The sequence below is a fragment of the Drosophila kikkawai genome, chromosome 2L (genome assembly GCF_030179895.1).
Source record: "Drosophila kikkawai strain 14028-0561.14 chromosome 2L, DkikHiC1v2, whole genome shotgun sequence".
Taxonomy (NCBI): domain Eukaryota; kingdom Metazoa; phylum Arthropoda; class Insecta; order Diptera; family Drosophilidae; genus Drosophila; species Drosophila kikkawai.
In genome coordinates this window covers 9,391,521-9,414,855 of record NC_091728.1, presented here as the reverse complement: position 1 = coordinate 9,414,855, position 23,335 = coordinate 9,391,521, and the positions used below count along the sequence as shown (strand labels likewise).

The 23,335-nt window shown below is 39.8% G+C and overlaps 2 protein-coding genes across 3 annotated transcripts; one reads left to right on the top strand and one right to left on the bottom strand.

Annotated features, from left to right (window-relative positions):
* The first annotated feature begins 1,554 nt into the window (after positions 1 to 1,554).
* On the top strand, positions 1,555 to 21,753 carry Oli (Olig family). 2 transcript variants are annotated; one of them, XM_041775975.2, is made up of 3 exons: positions 1,555 to 1,834; positions 20,666 to 21,272; positions 21,352 to 21,753. In XM_041775975.2, the coding sequence occupies exons 2-3, from the start codon at positions 20,695 to 20,697 to the stop codon at positions 21,479 to 21,481; spliced, it is 708 nt and encodes a 235-aa protein (XP_041631909.1). In that variant the 5' UTR covers positions 1,555 to 1,834; positions 20,666 to 20,694; the 3' UTR covers positions 21,482 to 21,753. The 2 variants fall into 2 exon arrangements, with proteins under 2 accessions (XP_041631909.1, XP_017037431.1); XM_017181942.2 differs by lacking the exon at positions 1,555 to 1,834 and adding an exon at positions 19,690 to 19,984.
* Positions 21,754 to 21,871: 118 nt separating this feature from the next.
* Positions 21,872 to 22,898, bottom strand: LOC108085369 (cytochrome b5). The gene has a single exon (XM_017181943.3). The coding sequence runs from the start codon at positions 22,533 to 22,535 to the stop codon at positions 22,137 to 22,139; it is 399 nt and encodes a 132-aa protein (XP_017037432.1). The 5' UTR covers positions 22,536 to 22,898; the 3' UTR covers positions 21,872 to 22,136.
* Between the last annotated feature and the right edge of the window lie 437 nt (positions 22,899 to 23,335).

Below are 23,335 nucleotides of genomic sequence, written 5' to 3'. Positions count from 1 at the left end.
AAAGATGATTGGTATCTGTCCATGGATAAACGGATAAGAAATATTTACGACAATCAAATTAGGTCGAAGACCGAATCAAAATGTAATCCCCGACTGTAAAAAGATAAAGCGCAGATATTCGTGCATGTGTCGTCCGGAGCGAAGCTCAAAACAATAAACCCACAAACACAAAAGCCCCCAAGGAAGGAATCATAAAAGTTTAGCCTTGGCCATTAAAAGTAGTCGAATAAAAGGAGAATTGCAGGCTAAGCTAAAAAGGCTTACGACATTGTTCTGGCCAATAACAGAAACACCCGAATGTATCTCGCAACCCTCACTCCAGGGCACCACAAGAGGCTGGGCTGGAGAAAAGGAATTTTGCACAGCTTTCTAGTAAGAATTTTGGTGTGCAGAAACACTGGAAGAAATTCAACAAATAAATAATTCAAAATACATATTTTTATCTCAAAGGAAGCAGATCTTTTTTACCTATTTACTCATTACTTCTCTGCCATGATGGTATCCCAAATACACTTCCAATTTCGGGAAATTCCTTTTTTATTTCTCGTTGTGCAGCGTTTTCCATTACGCTACAATAAATCTGTGCATGCAATGAAATGTAACACGAGATATTGAATTCAATGTTGGACGGGCAACGTCGAGGGGGTCAAGGGGCAAAGGGGCCGAGCTGCTGCTGCTGCTGCTGTAGAGATAAAGAAAAGTGGCAGCAAATGCGGAAGAATAATGCGACAGCACGAACAACAGAGACTAGAGGGTGCGGGTTCGACACAAGGACTCAGACTCAGACTGGGACTGGGACTAGATGGCAGTGCTTGCCACAATGGTGGAAAATAATATATATATGTGCTATAGGGGAAAATATAGGCTGAGGAAAGCGCAGAGACAATGCAACGCCCGCCAGAGGGAGAGGCAACAATTGCAATGCGGCATCTAATATTTTATGCGTAAGAGCAATTCAGACGCGTAAACAAATGGATGTGGAACAGTCGGGCAGCACACTCTCTCTGCTCCTTGGCTCACTTCGCAATTGGATTGGAAAAGTGTGCTGATTGTCTCTGGATTTGCGATCCATTAACATTTGCATATTAAAACCACGCAGGGCTTACGATTCGAAAGATTTCTGCGAAATATTCTGCTGTTTAAAGTGGATTTAAATACTTAACAGCTTATGAGGGAAAGACTTTAAACAGGAAGATGATACTTTAATTTAAAAAACTATATTTTAAGTCATGTGTATATTCTTGTGGAAAACTCTGGGAGAGTAGCAGACAGCTGCCCTGGCAGAAGAGGTTGTGTAAGCTTCCATTAAGGGAATTAGTTGGAAAATAATCAAAGTGGACAGGACCTGGCCAAGACAGCGGCTCCGAATGCCACAACATGCACACCCAATATAAGATGCCATGTCGCTCTGTATAAAATGTCTATATACGTGTGGGTTTCGCTGATTTATAGAAGGTGACAGATGTGGGCACCGAGTGATAACAAGCTTTTCCCCCTTTTGGGCACCGAATTCTATCAAATGTTCGGTAGACAAAGGCAGCCACCGGAAAAATGCCTTTAGTTTGGTGTTGGAAAATTCTCCATTTTACCACTCAGCAGCAGGAAAATAGGGGGAAAACCCGGGGAGGAGTGGCAAAAAGAATTGGCCCCGGCTGTCGGCTCTCGGTTCTCGGTTCGCTTTTATATAGTAACAGCTGCAACTGACGGGCATGAAAAGTGGTTTTTGGAGCGCGCAAATACTAGAAAATGTTGGCAACGCCTTGCCCACGGACTAGCTGAGGAAAATTCAGAGAAAATGGCCAGAGGAAGAGACGAGAGAGGCGGTGCGGTACGGGTAAGTGGAAATATTTTCGCAGTTTTGCTATAAATTAAAGCAATGACGGCGACGCCGACATCGTCTTTCACATGTGACTGGCTCTTTCGGTCTGGGCGCAAAGTTCATACCGAAATTTATTATTATTTTATTATCAGCGGAAGTCCGTTGGGTGAAATAAAAAACGGAATTTCATGTGTAATCAAAAACGTACCCAGAAAAGTTTATTGGAAAATATTCAACTTTATTTCAGCTGGACAAGTTATTTTGAACATTTTTGGTATATGAAAAGGGCTTTTAGTGACAGAAATAAAATTAATAATTATATAAATATATTTTCTGAAAAAAATAGGACTACATACTATATCTGTGATTTATTTTGATTTTAGCCAAAATTAAATTAAATTTCCATAATTCCTGATTAATTACCCTCTATATAATCAAGACTCAATCCGTTTTTGTATTCCAACGCTAAAGTGCAAAGCTCATTAAGTTCACATTATTTTTCAATTTTCAACTGCTTTATATACATGTAATTCTATCAATCATTTGACTGAGCTTAATTTCATTTATACCCATTCAAAATTCTCTCCCAGATTAAAGTAATTTATTTAATAATATTTTACACAATGACTGTAAAGTTTGGGCCAAGAGCCCGTTCGTTTGTGCAACATTTTCCAATCAATTTGCCAGAGTTGAACGCAGGAAATTATATTGCAAAACTTTTGCATCAACTATAAAATGGTGATTTGTTGTAAAATTTCTGCCCAACTTATAAACTATGTATATGTCGGTCGCTGGGTAGGCAAAAATTGAATTTATTAAAATTGGACAACTAACTGCCACAACTATGCTGCAAATTTTTTCCTGAGTGCTATGTGGCGGAAATTTAACAATTTCAATTTTATTAATTGCCTTTCAAAAAACACGCAAAACATAGTAGAAATAATTGAATTGAATAAAAGTGCCATAAAACTATAGCATAAAGGTACAAATTAAAGTGGGGGAAAAGGGAAACACTTATTTTTCATTTACGAATCATTAAAAAAAGAAAACAGAAATTTGGCAATTAAATTGTGCGAGCCTTAATGAGGCTGTCCTGGAGCTGGAGGAAGAGTGAGCCCATATCCCAGGCAGCTGAAAACCAAATGGAAAGCAAAACGAAATTCCGTGCGAAAAATTGGCAACGTTGCATTTCCATTTTCGTATCCTTGGGGTGGCCATGTTGATTTCATTTCATTTAGTCGACTCAATGCTGCGTTTTGTCGTAGTCGTTGTGTTTTCCTGTCTGAGTATTTGTTATTTGCCGCAGCCGTGCTATCCCTGAATTTTACACCGAGCGGAAAAGTGGACTATTTAATGGAAAATAAATATTCGCTAGAGCATTATAAGATTTGAAGGAAATAAACTTGAAATTTGAAGTTGGGCCTAGTAAGTTAAACTAAGGATGTGCTTATAATCAGTAAAACAGTAAATTACATAACATTTTTCGTATATTTTATCGATATTATATATATTTTATACATTTCCTTTCTATATATGATCATGGTTTTTGATTCAAATGTATACTTCTAGGAACATTATTTCAGATATCTTATTAGAATCTGGCAATTATTTCTAACAGTGCATGATGTATTTGCCTTTCTATATGCGGTGCTTTTGGCCAGCATTGTTGTTTTTCCGCCACGCCAACGCGAATTCGTTCGTGCAATGGCCGCAGCAACACAATTCAACAATGGCCGCCGTGCCGTTGGAATCGCGATTGCCCTGCCTTTGTAATGGTATTGGTGTTGCCAATGGCGTCTGACCGGCCATTAGTATGCCAGAAAGAAGAACCACAATGGGAGAGAGGGCCTCGTCGCACTTTCAGGCGTACACAGATCGATGGACAGGGCAGAGCGTGTCTGTGGAACATTATTTATAAATAAATCAGCATGTTTTTAAATTATTTATTGCTGATTGGGAATCAATCCATCTGATTGCTTATCTCTGTTATCTGTTTTCTTTTTTTGTTGTTGTTTGAGTCATTACAAATATAGAAAGAGACTTGAGATACGGTTTATGGTATTTTTAATTTAATGATTAATTTCTACTAAGTGTAATTGTAAATTTAATAGATTTTAGTATGTCTTCATATTATTGCATTCATAAACAGTGAATTTTTGAGAAAAAAGGTTCAACAATATATAAATCAATGAAAGTAGTTCCTTGACAAACTAAGATATTCCTTTATAGAGATTTTTTAAAACTTAATTATTCAGCTAATTGTTGTTTTAAAAGCTCACTCATTTAGCCTATTTCATTTAGCTTGCTTGAATATTTGTAGCTTATCTGACGGAATCTAATCCCTACATACAGTCCGACCTAATGGGTCCTTAACTCCACAATTTCGATTTCGATTACTTTTTCTATTTTCCCAACTAAGCAAGTCCCTGACAGAGCCATCATTATCTTGGCCATAATAAGTCGCTCGGCATCAGCATGCCAGCAGCGTATTTCCGTGGGGATGCTCTGGACCTGACCAACCGTTAGATAGATAGCAGGATTCGGGAAGCCGGAGTGGAAAACGCTCCAAAACAGAGGCCCATGTTGACCAAGTGGTTTTTGGCGAGAAATTGAAACAGGACAAGAGGGAAACATAGGGCTAACAAAAAAAAAGAAGAAAAGTTAAAAGCTGGCCCAAGTTGACTGAGAATTCAAATGCCCAAAAGGACGTCAGAGAGAGAGGGAGGGGTGGTTTGAAGCCCCCTTTCCCCAAGTCCTTAGTGGTAGTAAAAAACCGGCAAAAAGCAACAACCGGTAAAATCGAATGTTCACTTTGCACACACTCTCGTCCAAAACACACACACAGCCTCTGTGAGCCTTATGGCTCACTCCCACACACAATGTACATGTGCAGGACGACGACAACGAAGGCCAGTGCGTTTGTGTGGGTGTAGGGTCTGAAATTTTGCACACATTTACAATAATTGTAAATGTGTTGAAAATCGTTTGCACAACTGTGAGCAAGACATGTCGGAGTAGAAATCACTCTCTCTGTGCGTCTGTATGTGCATGTATTTGCTCATTTGTTAAGGGGAAATGCCTTTGTCTGTCGTTAGGCAGCGGTCCTGTGTGTGTGTGTGTGTGAGTGTGTTTTTCAGTACCAGTGCGAGAGTGTGTGCGGGTGTGTGTCCTGGCCGTGAGCGCAGCCATGTTTTTTCCAACGAGGCAAATGGCGCATGCGCCATTGCATACACTGGCAAAAACAGTATGAAAATTGGCTGAAAAAATTAACTTTTCTAATGAATACCTTGCTTTCTGCACTTACAAGAATTAGAATTAAAAGAAAATTATACTTAAGAGTTTGAACATAAGAAATGTAATATTTTATTTAAACTTATTCCAACCCGAACTACGATTACGGTAAATTTTTATTATATTATTTGTAAAATTATGTTATCAATTATATACAAAATTTATATTTGGGGCCTAAACTTTTCAAATAAAAATCCAAAAATCCAAAATCCAAATCTCCCTTCTCCTATTCTACAACTAATCAAACTTTAAATCTTGTTTGGCCCTTTGGCTCTTCAGTCTTATACAACATCTCGTCCCCCGGCTAACTGAAACGTAACTTTTTCGAGTCAGTTTTGCCAGCTTTGCAAACAATGTTGCAGCGGCCAACCACTTGAGAATCGCCCAGGACCCAGGGCACCATAATGAAAGGGATACCAGGGAATGCCGGGTGATAGCTGAGGATAGCTACCTGCTACCTGGCAACTACACTGGCGAGCCATCTCTGCGGCGAGCTGTACATGGCAACGGCTTTTATAGCCCGGTCTGCGCACAACATGGCGAATGAGCAACGTAGATACATATACATATATATACATAGTGTGTGTGTGTGTGGCTCTCGCAGTTATTGCTATGGCAACCTTGACTACCTGGTGCTCATGCCCCGGCAGCTTAACCTCATCAGTCGAGCGGCGGTCGCAGCTGCAAATATGCCGCATCCACCTACGAGTCCTTGAGTCCTTTTTGGGATGCTTCTGCTCCTGATGCGGCTGCCATTTGCTATTTTTCGTTTTCGTTAGCAGACTTTGGGTTTTAATGGATCGATGAGTGCTCTGCTCTGGCTGGTTGGCTTGGTTGCGGCCTGGCCTGTCAACTTTTTTCCAAGCCCTTTTCTGGGTGCCTTCTGGGGGGGAAAAAAGTTTTCCTTTTTCTGCTGTGAGGAAGGTGTTATATATATATATATTTTTTTTTTCATCCGCCCAAGTACATAAGGCCGGAGACATTATACGTACATAAGTCGAGTTGACGGGCATTTGCTTATTAGATTTTCTCTGCTCGGCTGCCAAGATGCGGTCAGGTAACAATTTTGTAGGTTAGCTGGTTACCACAGTGTTCCGCCCGATTTCTAAACAACTTTAACTTTGATGATGTGGGGCGGGGTTGTGAGTATTCATATCCAGAATATTGAAGCTCTCAAGTGCCTATTTGCAGTGCAATTTGCACTTGAATGGAGCTGCAAATAGAATTTGCTTCGAAAAGAAGCTTCATTTGTTTGTCTTTTGCTTAAGCGGAGCAAACATGCAAGCGAATAAGCAAGCTCGCCAGCAGTGAATACAAAGGATTCTCCATCTGGACCATGACATGTGCAATCTTTTGTGAGGAGGCGATATAACTCCAAGTCAGTGATGAATCAGCTGGAAGAAGGATATAATTTTGCAAATAAAATTACAAATTTGTATTTTGAGCTTTAAAAGTGAGAATCTTATCAGAGCACATATCTAGTCATATTTATTTATTTAATTTTATAACTTGGAAACATATCTATCTGGAAAATAGATAACTCAGCATTACTGCTGCATATATTTTTCCTTTTCCCCTGGACTTGAGCTTGTTATTGCACACGCACACACATCTTTTGTGAGTTTCTCCTATTTATTGCAATAATATTTATTCAGTAAGTTTTCTGTTCATACATTTGCCGGATAGCTGCTGTTTGAACTTGTATATGGCAAAAGTATTTTTAATATGCGCAAATAAATATTGAATGGCAAGCAACAAGGCAAAAATCGAGGAGAGCAACAGCAACAGCAAGAGCTGAAGGAGAAGCAACATCAGCAGCTGGCACTTCAAAGATACAGGGAATATGAAATTTGCTTGCTTTGAGGATTTACGAGCAGGTTGGGGGCAGAAGCAGAAGGGATTAGTGGCCGGGCATTGTCGAGTGTACTATATAAATTTGGCTTAAATGTGCAATGTGCTGCAGCCTCTGAAAAGTTATCTGGACGCTTCACTAAATCCAATTAGAAAATGTTCTCCCTTTAACACGAACAACTTTCGTGCTTAGCTGGAAGCGCCAATTGACGGCAACATTTTCAATTTGTCTAACGAGTTGGTGGGCCAGAAACTTTTCTGCCACACATGTGGCAGGACTGCCGTCGTCACAAAGCCATCGAATGCATAAAGGCTTAGCGTTGGCAGCTTTTTGCCCACTTTTCCTCCCTGTTTTCCCTCACATTTTCATCCTCTTTCCGGCCCTAATGGAAAACAATCTCCAAACGAGTGCGAATTCCGTGCGCTAATTAAGTGCAGCAGCAGAAGCGACCAAAAAGAAGTCCAACCAATATATAGCTCTCAGCTATTAAAAAACTTTCACCATCAATTAATAATTTCCATAGTTATATTTTCTTTTTTGTTATTATTTGCTTTTTTGGTTGTATCTGAATGATGCTTTGTACCCTGACTGCATATAAATTGGCTTAATTCGCAGAAAATGGCAAAACTGAATCACAACCGGGCAAAGGACCTGGAAAGTCATCTGCAATATCACCAACATCATCATCTGGTGCTGCTATTTTTCCGACTGTTCCACGTTGACACGAACAATGGCTGGGGAAATATATATACGTACATATATATTCGTGGGTTGAGCCCGAGAAAAACTTTTGCAAATGAATAATCCACAATTGTGTGTCGGAGCACAAATTGCAATTGTTGCTTGCAGCCAGTCAAGAAATGAATCTCTACACGAGTTGGCCAGGGATAGCATTCTTTCAACACAGATAAAGATTAAATACTCTAAAAGGGGGTATAGGTAATGCTTAAAAGTATTCCCAATAATGTTAAAAACAAAATTAAATTCTCTTTAAACAGTTAAGGAATTGTAGCTATTATTGTTTATATTGTGAATGTGTGTTTTACCTTTAGCAAAATGTAATGAAATTAAACCCTTTATTTGTTTATGTAAATGTGTTATTAGATTTAAGAATCGTATATGTATAAATATTCTATGGCAACTATCTTTCATAAGAAAACATTCATACCCGTTTGAGGTATCCACTGATAGACTTGCATTATTATTGTTTTTGTGACTGGCATGCTCAAGTGGAAAAAAGCATTGCGTATACGCCCGAGTGCACTTGGCAATAATAATTCGAGCTAGCATGGCAGGCATTCCAAACAGACTGGCATGCGGACGGACAAATACACAGGATGGATGGACGACGAACTGAAGGCGGGCAGGTGGGCGCATTTCATCAGCATTGTCCGTGCAGTGACATAAATCACCAATGGCTAAGCAAGTGCTCGCACATGCACTGAAAGAGAAAATTTCAAAAGGCAATAAGCACAAATAACTGGGTTTCGTTTGGGAAAATAGGTAAAAAGGTTAGGTAATTTATGAAAATATTTAAAAACTGATTTTATAAATTCCTATCTATTGACTAATTTTCCTAACTTTTTTCTGCAGTGTAAAATCCCAAACTGAAGCCATGGCAACTGGGAAGATGAAAGATATATGCGGTGAAGGGATAGATGGTTGGGCGCTTCTCTTTGTTGAGTGACTGCTGCTAAGCCCGAGGCTTTGGCTGCGTTTATTGGCAAGACGAAGGTGTGGTCGAGTCCCCACCTGGTCTCCCACGCACAGTCACATTCTCATTCGCATACACATCCACAGCCCACATCAATCAATAAATAAATTCGAGTATAGGCATGCAAATCTTCAGGCCGTACAGCTTCCATTCAGAGTTGGGCTTAAGACCCCGAACTAAAGGTTCTCCATCATCTGTTGTTTGTGAATTTTCATTGAAATTTGTTGCCTTTGAACGGCTTATATCTGCAGATGCAGATGCTGTGGATGATTTGAAAATTAATATTGTTATGGTTTCATAAAAGAGGAGTGCTTGTAAGGCTTGATTGAATTGTTTTGAATAGTATATTGGATTAGGGGAAAGTTAATTAGCAAAGCGAAACAAAGGCCCATATCTGGTAAGGGATCACTATACCACATTGCATCTTCTACCTGCAAGAGTCCGTCCCTATTCAACGAGAGGTACACTTAATATTAATTAATTTCAAATTTTTTCAAGTCTAACGAAGTGCAAGGAAGTTCAATCAGCAGAAATGTCTAAGGAGCTTTTGCTCAAACCTTTGGCTACAATTAAATAAATATACTTTCCAATTACGAGAAACTTTTCCAATTTAATACCAATAGAAAGGAGAAACTTTACGTCAATAGTTCCCAATGCCAACTTGATGTTGTCGGAAAATCATAAAATCAAATGCCGCCTCGTTTGGCGCACAACTTTCGCGAAAGAAAAATACAATTGGGAAATTTTATTACACACTTTCCATTCTGTCAATTTGTGCGGAGCACTGCGGCAGCAGCCGGCCAAGTATTTCGTTGGAATATCGCTATCGTAAAATGGAAATGAAATTAAACGCTGAACATTATTTATGACGCTGTGCATATCAAATCACGAAGGGCGACGGGCGAAAGACCAAGTCGGAGGGCTGTGCCAGATGCACCCTTTATTGCGAGTCCTGTGAACGCACCACCACCACCACCACCACCGCTGGCGATGGATCTGCACCTTGGCCTCGTGCTACGTGCAGGGATTTGAGTGGAATTTACTTTGTTTTCCATTTACATTCGCCGGCACTTTGTTTCTGCCATTTTTTCCACTATTATTTGTGTCTAATTTGCATATCGTCCGCGCCGTTCCGCGCATCCTGATTCCAATTCTGATCCTGACATGCGCTATCGCCGGCCCCGGGAAAAGGACATCCCTCGTCCTGTCAACCTCTGGCAATGTAGGGCTCACTTCACCCTCTGCCCTCTGCTCGGCACTCTGTGCATCTGCATCGCTGCATCGCGTCCTTTGCAGGACTCGTACTTCTGCTCCTGAGTCGGCGGCTTCATTTAAAGTTTATTCGGCAACTTCAAGTGAAAAGTTAAGTCAACTTTTTCGGGCCGCCCCTGCGGCACGCTTCGAATTGTCGGGGAAGAACACAAAATGCCATTTCCGTTTCCGGCAACTTTTGCCCCAAGAACAAAGCAAAGGCGAAACTGAAAGCTTTGGGAGTTGGTTTGAGCTCAAAACGAAACGTTGATGCTCTAATATTATAAAAGGGTTTAAGAGGGGAAAAAAGGATTATTGAAAAAATTGCATTGTATTGTATTTGTCGTAGGGTAATAATACATATTATTATTATTATATCTTATCTATAAATTGTTTATTAAATTAAATTCTTTCAAGCGCAATCCACACCTGTAATATTACTCAAGAGTTTTAATTTTTTTATAAAATTCCAAAAATAATTTACAAACAAACCAAAGTAGTTGCTATGCTCCTTCAATTTACATTTATTCCCCCCAACGCTCCCACATTCCATTCAAACGAAGTCGCAAGTCGCTGCCCCTCGCTCCACGCATAAATTCCACTCAAATAATATTTGTGCTTGTTGTGGAGCTCATTAGTAGCTGGCAGCAACAGACAGGAAAGCTGGATGGGGGCGAGAAAAGCCGGAAACTGTGGGCGAGATGCCGCACCCAGGACATCCAGGGACGACGACTTTGTGTTTTGCCCACACGTGCGAGCAAGTCGGGATCAAGTTAGGACCTCGCTTGGGCGCCCAATCCCCACCCATTCCACACCTGTTGTCGGTGTCGGTGAGTGTGTGTGAGGGTGTGTGTGTTTTCGAGGGGGCGGCTTAACTTATGACTGCCGAAAAAGTTGCCTCGCTACATAAATTAAATTACAAGTTGCCCGGGAGAACGTGGATGTGCAATACAGCGTTTATGCAAAGCGATTTGAGAACTCTAGAACTCTCGAAGTGGGAAAACATGAACTAGAGATAAAGGTATTAGAACCATAAATAAAAATATCTTATGGAATAAATAATAAATCATTAATCCACCTAAATAAATGAAATAAATATTAAATACAATATTAATACCTATATTCGTCTCCAAAGCCTTTTATATACGAAAATATTCTTTGCATGAACCCAGAATAAGTATGGATTTTCTTACGCTTTCCTTTTCCTTGTTCTCTTTTTTCTCGGCACTGCCTCTTGTGGTTGACATTCATTTGTGGAAATTTATGTTAATTAGAATTGAATTTCGACGCATGCAAAGTTTGGCTGCCCGACATCATTCCAACGTTCGTTCGTTCGTTCGTTCCTCATTTGATTCAATTTATCTGACGCTGTCAAAGAACGACAGAAAGGAGATGAGGAGATGCTGAGCCTCAAGGATGAGGCGGTGTCCTTTAGAGAAACTTATTTTTCTTCCATTTTGCCTGAATGACGTTGGTATTATGTCGTCTTGCCAGTGTCTCTTTCAGAAACTTTCCACAAGGTCTTGTATATTGCGGTTGTGTCGTAATGATTTGCGGAATTTCCTCATTTCACAAACAGTTTTAAATTTGTATACATATATCTATAGAACTAGAGTAATAGGTATTATTATGTTTGCTGGCTTCTGTTTCTGGCAAAACTTCAGCCTGTGTTGACATTTATGACACGCGAATTACCTTTTGATTACTGGCTAAGAAACAATTTGTTAGGACCAAGAGTTTGGTTTGTATTTCTTCAAGTAAAATATAACGAAAACCGGAGAAAAAGCAAGGCAAAGCTTAAAACTTGGTTAGACTTTGAGAGATGGCAAACAAAAGAAAGTTTCTCGTAAGCTTAACTGGAAGCGGGCACAAAATGGATTGATAAAAGTTAGTTAAAACCGATTTAAATAATATAAATTTAGCTTTTTTATGTATGTATATAAATATTTGTTTTTTTAACTTCAAAGTTTGATAAATCAATAACAAAGCTTTATAGAGACATCAAAATATTTTTACTTTTATAAAATATTTTTTTAAAATTATTTTTCAAGTATTATTCAAATATTATTTAAAACATGTTGAATGTTTACTGCTTGAAACCCACTTATCTTAAATGTAACTTGACATTCTAAAAAATTCCACCCATCGTTAAAGTTCCTGTTTTAATTTGCCGCATATTTTAAAATGTAAATTCCTTTTACCAACTTACAATGAAAATGCAACATTTTCATGTATTTTTTTCTTCCACTTTGGCAGTATTTTCTCTTTCAGTTTTTCCCCTTTTTTTTGTGTTTTTTGTTGATGTTGCATTCTCCAAAGCATAATCAGTGGGGATGCTACAAACAAACTGAGTGAACCGAGAAAAGCACACAGAAGAAGAATGTATATATAGATATAGATATATAAATATATATGTATAAGGAGACTAGAGAAGAAAAGCCCGAAGAAGAACGCAACTTTGCTTGTGCGCATAATTTTCCTGAACACTCCCGGCACCGCTTTTCTTCAGGCCATCTCCCTGCTCTCCACTGGCAGCTGGACCTGCAGGAAATGGCAGCTATTAGCATTTGACTGCTTCACTGATGATGTTAACGATGCCAGCCAGCGATCGACCGACCGACCAACCAACCGAAAGTCCGTCCGGAGTGTGGGGCAAAAAAATGTTATATGCACATAAAGTTTTAAGTCCGAGCCAGTAGAAGGGGATTCCAGGACTGGAGGACTCGTGGTAGCGGAGCGGGAACAGGACAAAGTCGTCGCCGGTCGACGGTCGACGGCATTCGGCAGTCAGCATTTATTATTGCACATTTTATGCGCTCGACTGCACAATAAAATAAATGAGAATCATCCGAAATGCAAAAATGGAACCCAAGAAATTGCGCATAAATGCCGAAATTATTTTGATGTCTTCCTGCCCCTCCTTGGGCCTTGGGCTCTCCTTCCTTAAATAAAAGTCAGGGGGAGAAAGTGGCAAGAAAACTCAATGTTTGTGCGCCTCATGTGGCCAAATAATTGCTGACGTGACACATTTAACTAGACCAAGACGGATTCCCTTAATGATCTCCCAGGGAGGCGGCACGTAAGCGGATGCAATCAAAATTCCATTTGGCGAAGCGCTGAGAAACGCACAATCAGTCATTAACAGCATTCTGCACCCCCTACCCCGAAAAGCAAATAAAAAAAAAAAGAAAAATACAAAAAGAAAACGAAAACTAAACAAAATTTGTGGCGGATCCTGCCGCCAGGAACACACGTCCTTTCAATTCAATTGAAGATGTGACCGATGTGCCGGACAACGGACAACGGACAAGGGGAACAAGTGCACTGGGAATAAAAATACAGATAAATATTAAAGATACATTTAATATACATACAAATTTTATTTATTTAAACTTTTTTCATTGTTAAATATAAACCTTTACCTAGATAAAACCCTTAGGTTCTATGTCTGCTGTATGTATTATTTTATATAATCTTATACATATGAGATATCAAACTATTTCTGGCTGTGTAATAGAACTACTGGTGCTGCTTGGGTGGTGGTTTTGCCCAAAGTCTAATCAACATCAGTGCAACAATTTGTTATGAATCCCTGGGTGAGCCGCTGTCACATGGACTCTGCTGCATGCTGGCCATTAATGGATGTCGTGGGCGTATCAAACTCTGCTTCCCCAGCTCCCTGATTAGACGGGGATAGCAGAGTTTAAAGCTGCCAGAGAATCAGAAAGCAATTTCGAGTTGATTTTGCAAAGATACACAGCGAGAAAAGCGACCTATTTAGGAGTAAAAGGGGTTAAAAATATGTACTTTAGATCACAGAAAAGTTAAGTCAAAGTTTGTTCATTTAATTATTATTTAACATTTATTTTGAGGATCCTATTACTGTGTCTGTTTTAAATTGGTAAATCTTATACTCTTTAATTATAGTTAATTTAATTTTATTAATTTTTTATTAAATAACCAAATGTAAGCACCACATAACCCACTTTATTTCAGTGCAAAGTGAAGCTGCGCCAGCTCTAATACCCAAATATTCCCATGAGAAACCGAAAAAGGCACAATATTCTGCGGGGAATCGAATTTCCCCGGTCCTTGTATTATTCAGTATTTCGGCACAGAAGTCCCTCCCTTCCGCCGAAACACACACACACACACACCTTCGAGTGCGAGTCCTGCCTAATCAGAGAGCAGCGTTGAAAGCATTTGCAGTAAGGACACGTCATTAGAGGCAGTCCGGCCATTTGCTGCAGACTTGGCTGTCATCCCGCAGGCAACATCCACCCGAGTCCACCCAGGACAGCAGCTCCGAGTGCATAATTCATCAAAATCAGCAACAGGAACCGAACAAAAGTTGACTCTCCTTCGATGGCTTTGGACTTGGGGTTTGGGTTGCGGCATTTGCCGGGGCTGTAAGTCTACTATATCGAATGGCAGTGGCTGTTACCTGGACGACGATTGTGGATGCAGCAGCCCAAACCCATGCCTTGGCTGCCCTTTGGTTAGGGGCATAATCAAAAATGCGTGTGCCAGTCTGCCAATGGAAGCATAATCCCAAAACGCACCGAGGGGCATCAGCATCAGCGTCGTCATAGGAATCGGCAGGGAAGCTGCTGGGGGATAGCTGCACAGCGAAAAACAGGATAGTAATAAGTAGCTAATATTCTTTTAGAAATATGTTTTTACTTCCAACAGCTAACAGTTATTTAAATTTCTCATCTATTAAGTTAAATTATTTAGTTTTTGAGGAAGTACTACTACCGCTTCCACAAATCATAGAAAAATGTATATAATTAAGACTTTGTTAAAGCAAAAAGCCTGGCTTACCGGCATTCTCAAAGTACTATAGACTAAACTATAGTTTTCATACTTATGCACATTTACATTTTACTACTTAGCAGCTATTTCTTTAGGTGTATAGTTGGGTCCATCCCAAAACCGCTCCTGCAATCCTTCCTGCACCGTTGTCGCCCACAAAGCCTTCACCCTCGCCACTCTCCGCTCGCCATTCGCCCCTCGTGTCAAAGTTGCGCCCTTTGTTTTCGAATTGTTCCTGGTTGTGAGGTCCTTTCCGTGTCCTATGCGTGGTGGTCCATGGCTCTGCAATTTTTTCGTTTTTGTTCTCTTTTTGGTATTTGGTTTTGATTCGAGCTCTTTTTTTCGACTTCCACTCGGCCACCCTACTCCCTTTTTGTTTGTGTAACATTCCATATCCATTTGCAACAACGCGCGCGCAAAAAAAAAAAAAAAACACAAACAAAAAAAAAGAGAAGAAAACCTAGGGGAAACCGACAAACAACCCCTTTTTTCGCAAGGGTGGCGGCGGCGGCGGCGGTTGCCGGTGCCGGGGGTGGTGCTCAATTTTCATCCTTCGCAGCCTTCGCAACCTTCGCAGCCTTCGCATCCTCCAGCATCAGCAGCATTTTAATTCGAATTGGTATTGCTCCGGCAGTATTATTGTTGTTCTGTAGCTTACTACCCCCTCGCCACTCACGACGACCCCTCGATCCACCCTCGCTGTTTGGTTTCCATTTGATGCTGATAAATTGTAAGTACGCCTCGTCGGGCAGCGGGGTGTTAAGGCTTCGCCCCATAGCGGAAGTTGCATACATCGCATAATTTGATAAAATATTGCACGCTTTTCTTTTGTCTGAAATGATTATTATTTCGCTTACTTTTTCTCTTTTCGGCTCTGTGTGTGTGTGTGTGTGTGTGTGTGCTGGCAGAGCGCATATGATGAGCATTAGATGTAATCAATAAAAGCCCGACGCCATCCATTCAGTTGAGCTAATGGATGAGAAATCCTATCAAAGGGGGAAATCAAATTTTGGCGTCGAATTGTTTCACGGGGTTTTTGTGCGATACAGTTTTCTATTTCCTTGGCATGTATTATGTGTGACACAGCAATTATTTAGAGTGCGATGTTTGGCGGTGGTGTAAGCTTAGAATAAAATAGAGGCGGTTTTAGCATATAACTAAAGCAGTTATTTCAATTTAGCTCAGACAGACAGAAACACTATCTTTAATAAAGTCTCAATGAGTTGTACAAATAAATTGTGTAAATTTAAAAGAACAGGCAGTAACCAGTAAGGTTCTGGGATAAAAATAAACTCAGTTGTGCAAACAAATTAAAAACAAACATTATATTCCTTATGTTTAGTGATAAATTCAACCTGTAACATAGTTTTTTTCATTTCAATACTTACTCAAACAATGCAATACAAATGGTTTATAATTTATATATATAAAATATATAAAAATATACATTGTTCTTGTACTTTCTAACACTCTGATTTCTTTAAAGTATTTTTACTGCTTCCATTGCTTAACCACTCACAAAAGTCTTCTTCATAGGGCCATAAAATAAAATCTGGCAAATGTTTCGCGTGTCTCTCTTTTGTTATCCGAAATGTGGCAAGTTTATCTTTGCCTCGACGAACTCTAGCTTGGATAATGGGAAAAGCGCATCAGGCTTGTCAGGCCGGAAATGAGTGATAAATATATCTTCATTCGGCTGCTTCGGCAGCGATTTCCCCAGCGTACAATTGACACATTTTTGTATTTCGTTGACGTCTGCCAATAAAAATAACGAAATAAAATATGGGACTGTCAAGTGTGTGTGTGTGTGTATGTGTGTATTCTCAAAGGATGGAAGTTGCTACCTTGAAAACGATACGCCAGGGAATCATTAAGGTAACGTCATGGGCTGCCATAAATATTGCCAATAGAACGAAAGCCCATCGATAATAAGGTTAGAAAGCCATAAACCCGAAAATCAACCGAATCTCCGTGGCGAGAACAACACGTCGGTACGTTGGAGGGTACGAGGCCAGGCCTCTTCATAAATGTGCCAAATTGGTTTTTCAACAATAAAATGCTAATGATTGATTCACATTGCCCCATGGAGTGCCGTTAGATGGGCCCCCAGCCTATGGAGCCAAGGATTCCATGGTTTTTGTCTAATTTGTGCATACCCAAACATTAAATCGGGGTTTCGCTTGGGTTTTCGGGGCTTTTGCATTTGTAATTTTCTTCAACGAATAAGTGAGGGTTGCAAATTATCCAGGACTCGACATGGAGATACCCAAAAGGGTAGCGATGTATAGTTTTTAAATTTAAATACAAATAAATATAACTTTAATATTTTAAATGTTACAGAATAAAGTGTTTTGTTTTGAAGAACTTTACAAATTATTAAATAAATTCTAAAAACACTTTCTTAAATTATTTGAAATACATTTTAAAGGAATCTTGTGACATAGTTCGAGGACATGCTGTTAACCCCCGACAACCCCTTGACGGATTGCGGGGTACGACGACAAAAAATCCCTGGGCAGGCCATTTACAATTGGTCCGCAGTGCGGAACCTAAGCTAATGATGACTGGCATGCACAAATGTACAAATCTTAATTATGCAAATCACGGTCGCGCATAAATTATGCAAATTATAATGAAATTCCTCATTGCCGGACCCGGGAAACAGGGGATTCGGGGATTCTGGGATTCTGGGATTCGGGGACCCGGGGACCACCGACAAATGCCCATCTATATGTATATGGATTGATAAAAATGTGGCCATAAAATGAGAAAACCGAAAATTTAAATTCGGCCGGATCTCGGGGTTGAAAAGTCGAAAATTATTTGGTTGCCGTAAATTGCAATGTAAATGCTGCATAAAACTGAATTAGTCGCAGAACAATTACAATAGGGGAGAGTTTACTGCAACGGCAAAGTCTTCCCGAAAAAAAAGTACCAGAAAAAAAAAAACGCAGGCAATCACAGAGCAAATGGTGCATTGCCTAGAGGGGCTGCTGTCCAGATTCCGGATTTCATTGAAAATAATGGCATACGGTGACTGTGGCCCCGAACATCTGACACAATAATTTCCCCTACTTTTAACGAGGCAAGCGCCCAAACAATGGGAACAAGAAAAGTTGTAGTGCAAATTATTAAATTTATTATGCGCGAAGTCATTAGGACTGTCTCTTGTCCACTTAGTTTGACTTATTCTAAGGGCTAAGGACTGAGCGAGTGCACAATCCTGAACTGATACATAAATATTCCGAGAAGCCTCAAGAGTGCAAAGTCATTAGGGACCATTGCAGTTGACAGGGAAGACAGAGATGCTGAGCCTGTCTAGAGGAGAGCATTTAGAAATCTGAAACTAGAAACTAAATTCATATAAAGAATTTTAAGAATTTTTTGGGTATTAGTTTTGAAAAACTGAGAGTATCAGCATTTTTTCTAAATTCCACTTTTGTGGTTTTTAACAAAATCCAGTCAAAATTTTCTAATTTTTCAGTCTTCGAAACCACAGCACTCACCAGGACTATGAACAATTTTAATAGGTAGTACTACCATACAGATTCATAATATACTCTATCATCTAAAATGAAAGCTTATAAAGTAAATAAAACCTAGAAAGCATTTTGTATAGGTTTTCGGTAAAAGTATAAAAATATATAAAGTGTCAGTGATTTCAACTAGTAATATAAAATAGGATAATATATGATGTGCAAACATTTCCTATGCCCTTTACTAGGGTAATGTTCCTATGGCCCTGGCCAACGAAAATATTTGGCATGTGCCATTTATGGCATTGTTCCAACTTTGAACAATGCGATACCATAATTTCCAGGCAACTCTCTAACGCATACACTCTCAGAGAATGGCATGCAGATGCGGCATCCTCTGTGCTATGCTGTATGGAATATCCTATATATGCTACTATATACGTTATGGATGCACAAGCTTCAACCCCCAGAGGCGGCGGAGGGAACTCGACGAAAAATTCAGGACCAGGCAGGAGGCGGACCAGGATCAGCAGGCAGTGAGCATGTGATTAGATTCAGTTTCAATGGAAATTGAAATCACAGACAAAGGAGCCGGGGGCTGGCAGGGAAGAAGAGGGGTGGCGGCGGCTCTGGGCCATCGGGGTTGAAAAGGAGCGAAACGATAAAAATTCTGAACAACAAGAGAAATGAATTTTCGGACATCCAGAGCAAGGCATTAAAAACTTCTTACACTGGACAAAAAGTTATTGACTGATGATATCTAAATATCTATGGAAAATATTATTTAAATATTATATTTTTTATTTTATATATTTTCAATTATATCTAAAACTTAATATATTCTTTAAATAAACATTTACTTAAGAAATATTTTATTATTTTAAGCTATTATCTTTGATTTAAACTATGACTACAATTTACAAATTTTATAATTTGCATTGAAGTTACTAAAAAGTTTTCTATTTTCATTTCAGGATTTTGGCATCAAAATTATGACAAATAAATCTTTTTAATCCTGAAACTAAGCCTCCTTCGAATGCCTTCTAATAAAACTATTTAAACTTAAAATAGGAATTTTTCTTACTATAATCCAGTAAAATATATATCCATTGCTCCCAAAAAACAATCTGTTTAAAATCAATTAAAATGAAGACTAAAAATCAAAATGAAATTAAGAAATAAACAAATTCAAATAATTCCAATGAAATTTATAAGTGTACTTAGAACACTGCTAATTTCCAAAATATAAGCTTACATTTTCTCCAAGTGCACCCATAATGACTCATCTAGCCCCGTACGTGTGTATTTCTGGTAGGACTGTTATATGTATTGGTGTGGATGCTGCATTATGCGAGGCACAACCACTAGACGTCAACCACCGGCGTCAACACCCGACCCACATTTTTATATAGTGCCTCATAATATTCCTTCTGCAGAACAGAAAGAGATTAACACCAAACGGCGACGGTGGCAACGGTGGCGTCGGTGGCAAAAAGTTTATAATCGACGCTGCGTCAGCATCCCAGAGCGACAGAGATAGCCATATTAAAAAGAAAGAGATAGAACGAGAGTGTGAGAGAGAGAAAAATCGGAAAATCGTTATGGGACTACTATAACCCACCACAAAATCGCGGTCGACTCTGTTGTTGCCGGGCACCTCACACTCGCGCATCGAATCCGATTCCAATTTCGAGTCCTGAATCCGAATCAGAGCCAGGAATCCTCTGATACAGCAGCCGCATTTTAATTTTTTTCCTCGGTTTGTGGTGCGTGCGATTTATTTTTGAAAAATGCTTAAATCCGCCATTTCTTTTGCCACACTCGGTGTTTCCATAGGACTTGTGATTTGTGGTTAATTTAAATAAATAATCCTTAAAGTGTGCCATAAATTAACTGCAAGTAAAATAAATGGCAACTGTGATTTCTCATGCATTAAGTGGAAATAACCGACTTAAAAATTTAAAGATAAATAATTGCCTTTCCAATCAAAGTTTATACCTGGCATTGGTCATTTAAAAAATCGAAACAAAGCCGCTTAAAATTGGATTTTAAATTAATAACATTCAGATATCCCTCAAGCCTAGTTAAATTCAAAGCGCCATCTAGGTAAAGCTTAGGGAAGCTGAAGCCTTAGCTGGTATACTAAAGAGTGCTATAACTTTTTTTAAATGTTTAATTAATTAATTAATATTTAAGCTAGATATATAAAATAGCCTTTAAATTTAAGACATTTTTTATATTAATTTTTAAAAATATTTAAAATTTGCCCTCTAAAAACAGCTGACTTAGGCTGCGTGCTTCATAAATATTCCGAAAGATGGCGCCTCAAATCAGCTGAGAGTTTCCACCCCAATTTTATATCCTTCGATTACAAATGCAACCCTGCCATTTTCCGTAGCAAAGACTACCCTGTAAACTTACGCATCCCTTCAACTTAATCATTTCAGAGCTGCAAAATCCTCAACGGTAAATAGAAATGGATCCCTCAAATATGGCGTTCGGCTTTCCAGGACTCCCCAACCACGGACACATGCCGATACCACCCACTGCCAATATGCTGGGCGGTCATCCGGCGCCCACCGCCAGCCCACCGCAGAGCGTCCCTGGCCGAAGGACGCCTTTGGGATCGGTTGGTCTGGGTGGCTTCTACGCCCAGGGAATGGGGGGAATGTCCATGTCCCAGCCACCGACTGATGAGAACAAGCCAGGACCCAGTGGCCAGGAGAAGCCGCTGAGTCCCACGGCCGCGGCCATTGCGGCAATAAGTGGTGGCACCACCACTGTGGCCGTATCCAGTGGGACGAGTTCTGGCGCCGGCGGCAGTGGATCAAATGGTGGCAAGCAGAAGAATCGTCAGGGGAAAACCGTGAGGTTAAACATCAATGCCAGGGAGCGGCGAAGGATGCACGATCTGAACGATGCCCTCGATGAGCTGCGGAGTGTTATTCCCTATGCCCACTCGCCCTCGGTGAGAAAACTGTCCAAGATAGCCACCCTGCTCTTGGCCAAGAACTACATACTTATGCAGCAGAATGCCCTCGAAGAGTTGAGGAGGTAAGAGATGATAGGAAAATATATAAAATGTTTAGTTTTTCAAAAAGAACACCAAACTAATTATTTATTTAATTTTCAGACTTCTGGCCTATATACAAAGCACAACGGGAGCCGCTCCCTTGGACTTGGGCGCCTTTCCAGCGGCTGCCAAATTGCAGGCTCTGCTCCAAGGACCTCACAACGAACCACCCACCAGCAGCAATAGTTAAGTAGCCGGGATCTCCAAAAATAAAACTGGTCCCTCGTATAAACAAGCAATGGATAAACAAGCAATATTTTTAAGCCAATTGGAAGAAAGCCAAATAATTGTGTACTAGTCAGACGAGCAGAGGTCGAGGAGGAAGCCTCTTGTCAGAGCAGCCAAGTGAAAATCTGTTAAGTGATATTTAGTTTTGCCATAAGCATTTCATTTTCGTGCATTTACATAATGTCAAGGTCTTTGTATTACCGAATAAAGTATTAATGAAATAGAGAAGGAATATATATTAGTTTTATATAAGTAAGTGGATAATTTACTAACAAGTTCTGTTTCACAACCATTAAAAATAATCCAGCTTCCAGTTTTAACTAAATCCCTTTAATCAGTGAAAAAGCCAGAATCACAATTTAAATAATTTAATCTTAAATCCGTTTCAAGTCTTTACAAAAATATACAGCATCATATAAATAAACACACATAGTATTCTGCCGAATGGCAATTGATGAGCGAGCAAAAGCAATTTGCGAAATGCGAAATAGACTGATTAAAGCTAGACACAAAATCGATGAATACTCTAAAGACATAAATATACAGAGACGTGTGTGGAGGACGGCGGCGGAAGCGATCGATTAACCGGGCGATCGCCGATGGATCATCTGACACTATTATTCCGGTATTCCCGAGGACAGAACCTTGTTTTGGCCGGTGCGAAAAATATGCTGCTTGACCGGCAGCTCTCCGATCAGAAAGTCTCTCATCAGTTCGACGGCATCGCGGGAGTGTCCGGTGCCATGGAAGGCGATTGTGGCATCCCGTCCAGCGTGATCCATGATGACGTCGTCGCCGCCGGGATGATCCCTCAGGAAGTGTGTGACATCGTAAACGCGATCGTAAATGACAACCCAACAGTCGTCAAAACTGTCGTGCTGGGCCACCTCCTCCAGCGAGATCTCCGGCAGATCTGTCACCTTCAGGCGCTCCTTCTCACTGGAGGCCACCATTGCCTTGCTGCCGAAGGGCACAATCCTCAAAGATTGCAAGAGGTTGGTCAGAGCCGATGACATTTTGTAATTAATTAACCGGCCTTTCACTTTTCTGTCGCACTTGTGGTGGTTAGTCGTATATTTTGTAATTCCACACAGTCACTACAGACAGTCTGGAGTCAGGTTGAGAGTTGAGTTCCGCTTGATCGGCTTCTCAGTTCCAGTTTTTCTCTGGTCTTTGCGAGTCTTGTGTGTCTTGTACAGCCACCGTCACTGGAGTGTCAATCATGCCTTGGATTGTAATCGTTTTATAAATGACAACACGTGAATAGAGCTTCAGAGCCGAGCGAAAAGTGATAAGACTTCGGATGTAAAACACGAAGTTTCCAACGATCGGCTTGTACGGGGGGTATCTCCAAAGAAAAATGTATGAAGTCGGTTCCACAGAAATCGTAAGGGGGTCTAAAAGCCTTAATAAGATATCTAATGCTACAAAACTTTACAAAACCAAACGGTAATGCTGATTATCTTGTCGACTTAGTAATTAGATTAGAAATAATATAATATCTAAAAAATATAAAAAATTAGACAGTAAACATTCACTGCAAATGTGGTATTTAAAGTTTAAGAGAGAATTGGTATAAGGACAAAAATTATCAGTAAAAATATATTTGAGTACCTACAAAGTCTAAGGTAAATTAAGGTAATAAAAAATATCATTTTTAAAATAATTAACACCCCTGTGGAAATTCCCATATGTGGGAAAAATATTAGAAAACTAGTTTATTCATGGGAGGGCTCTTTACATCGGCTTTGATTGCGAGATTGTGTAATAAAAGCTTTTATTAATTATAGTTTAATAAGTCGATTCCCCAACATGC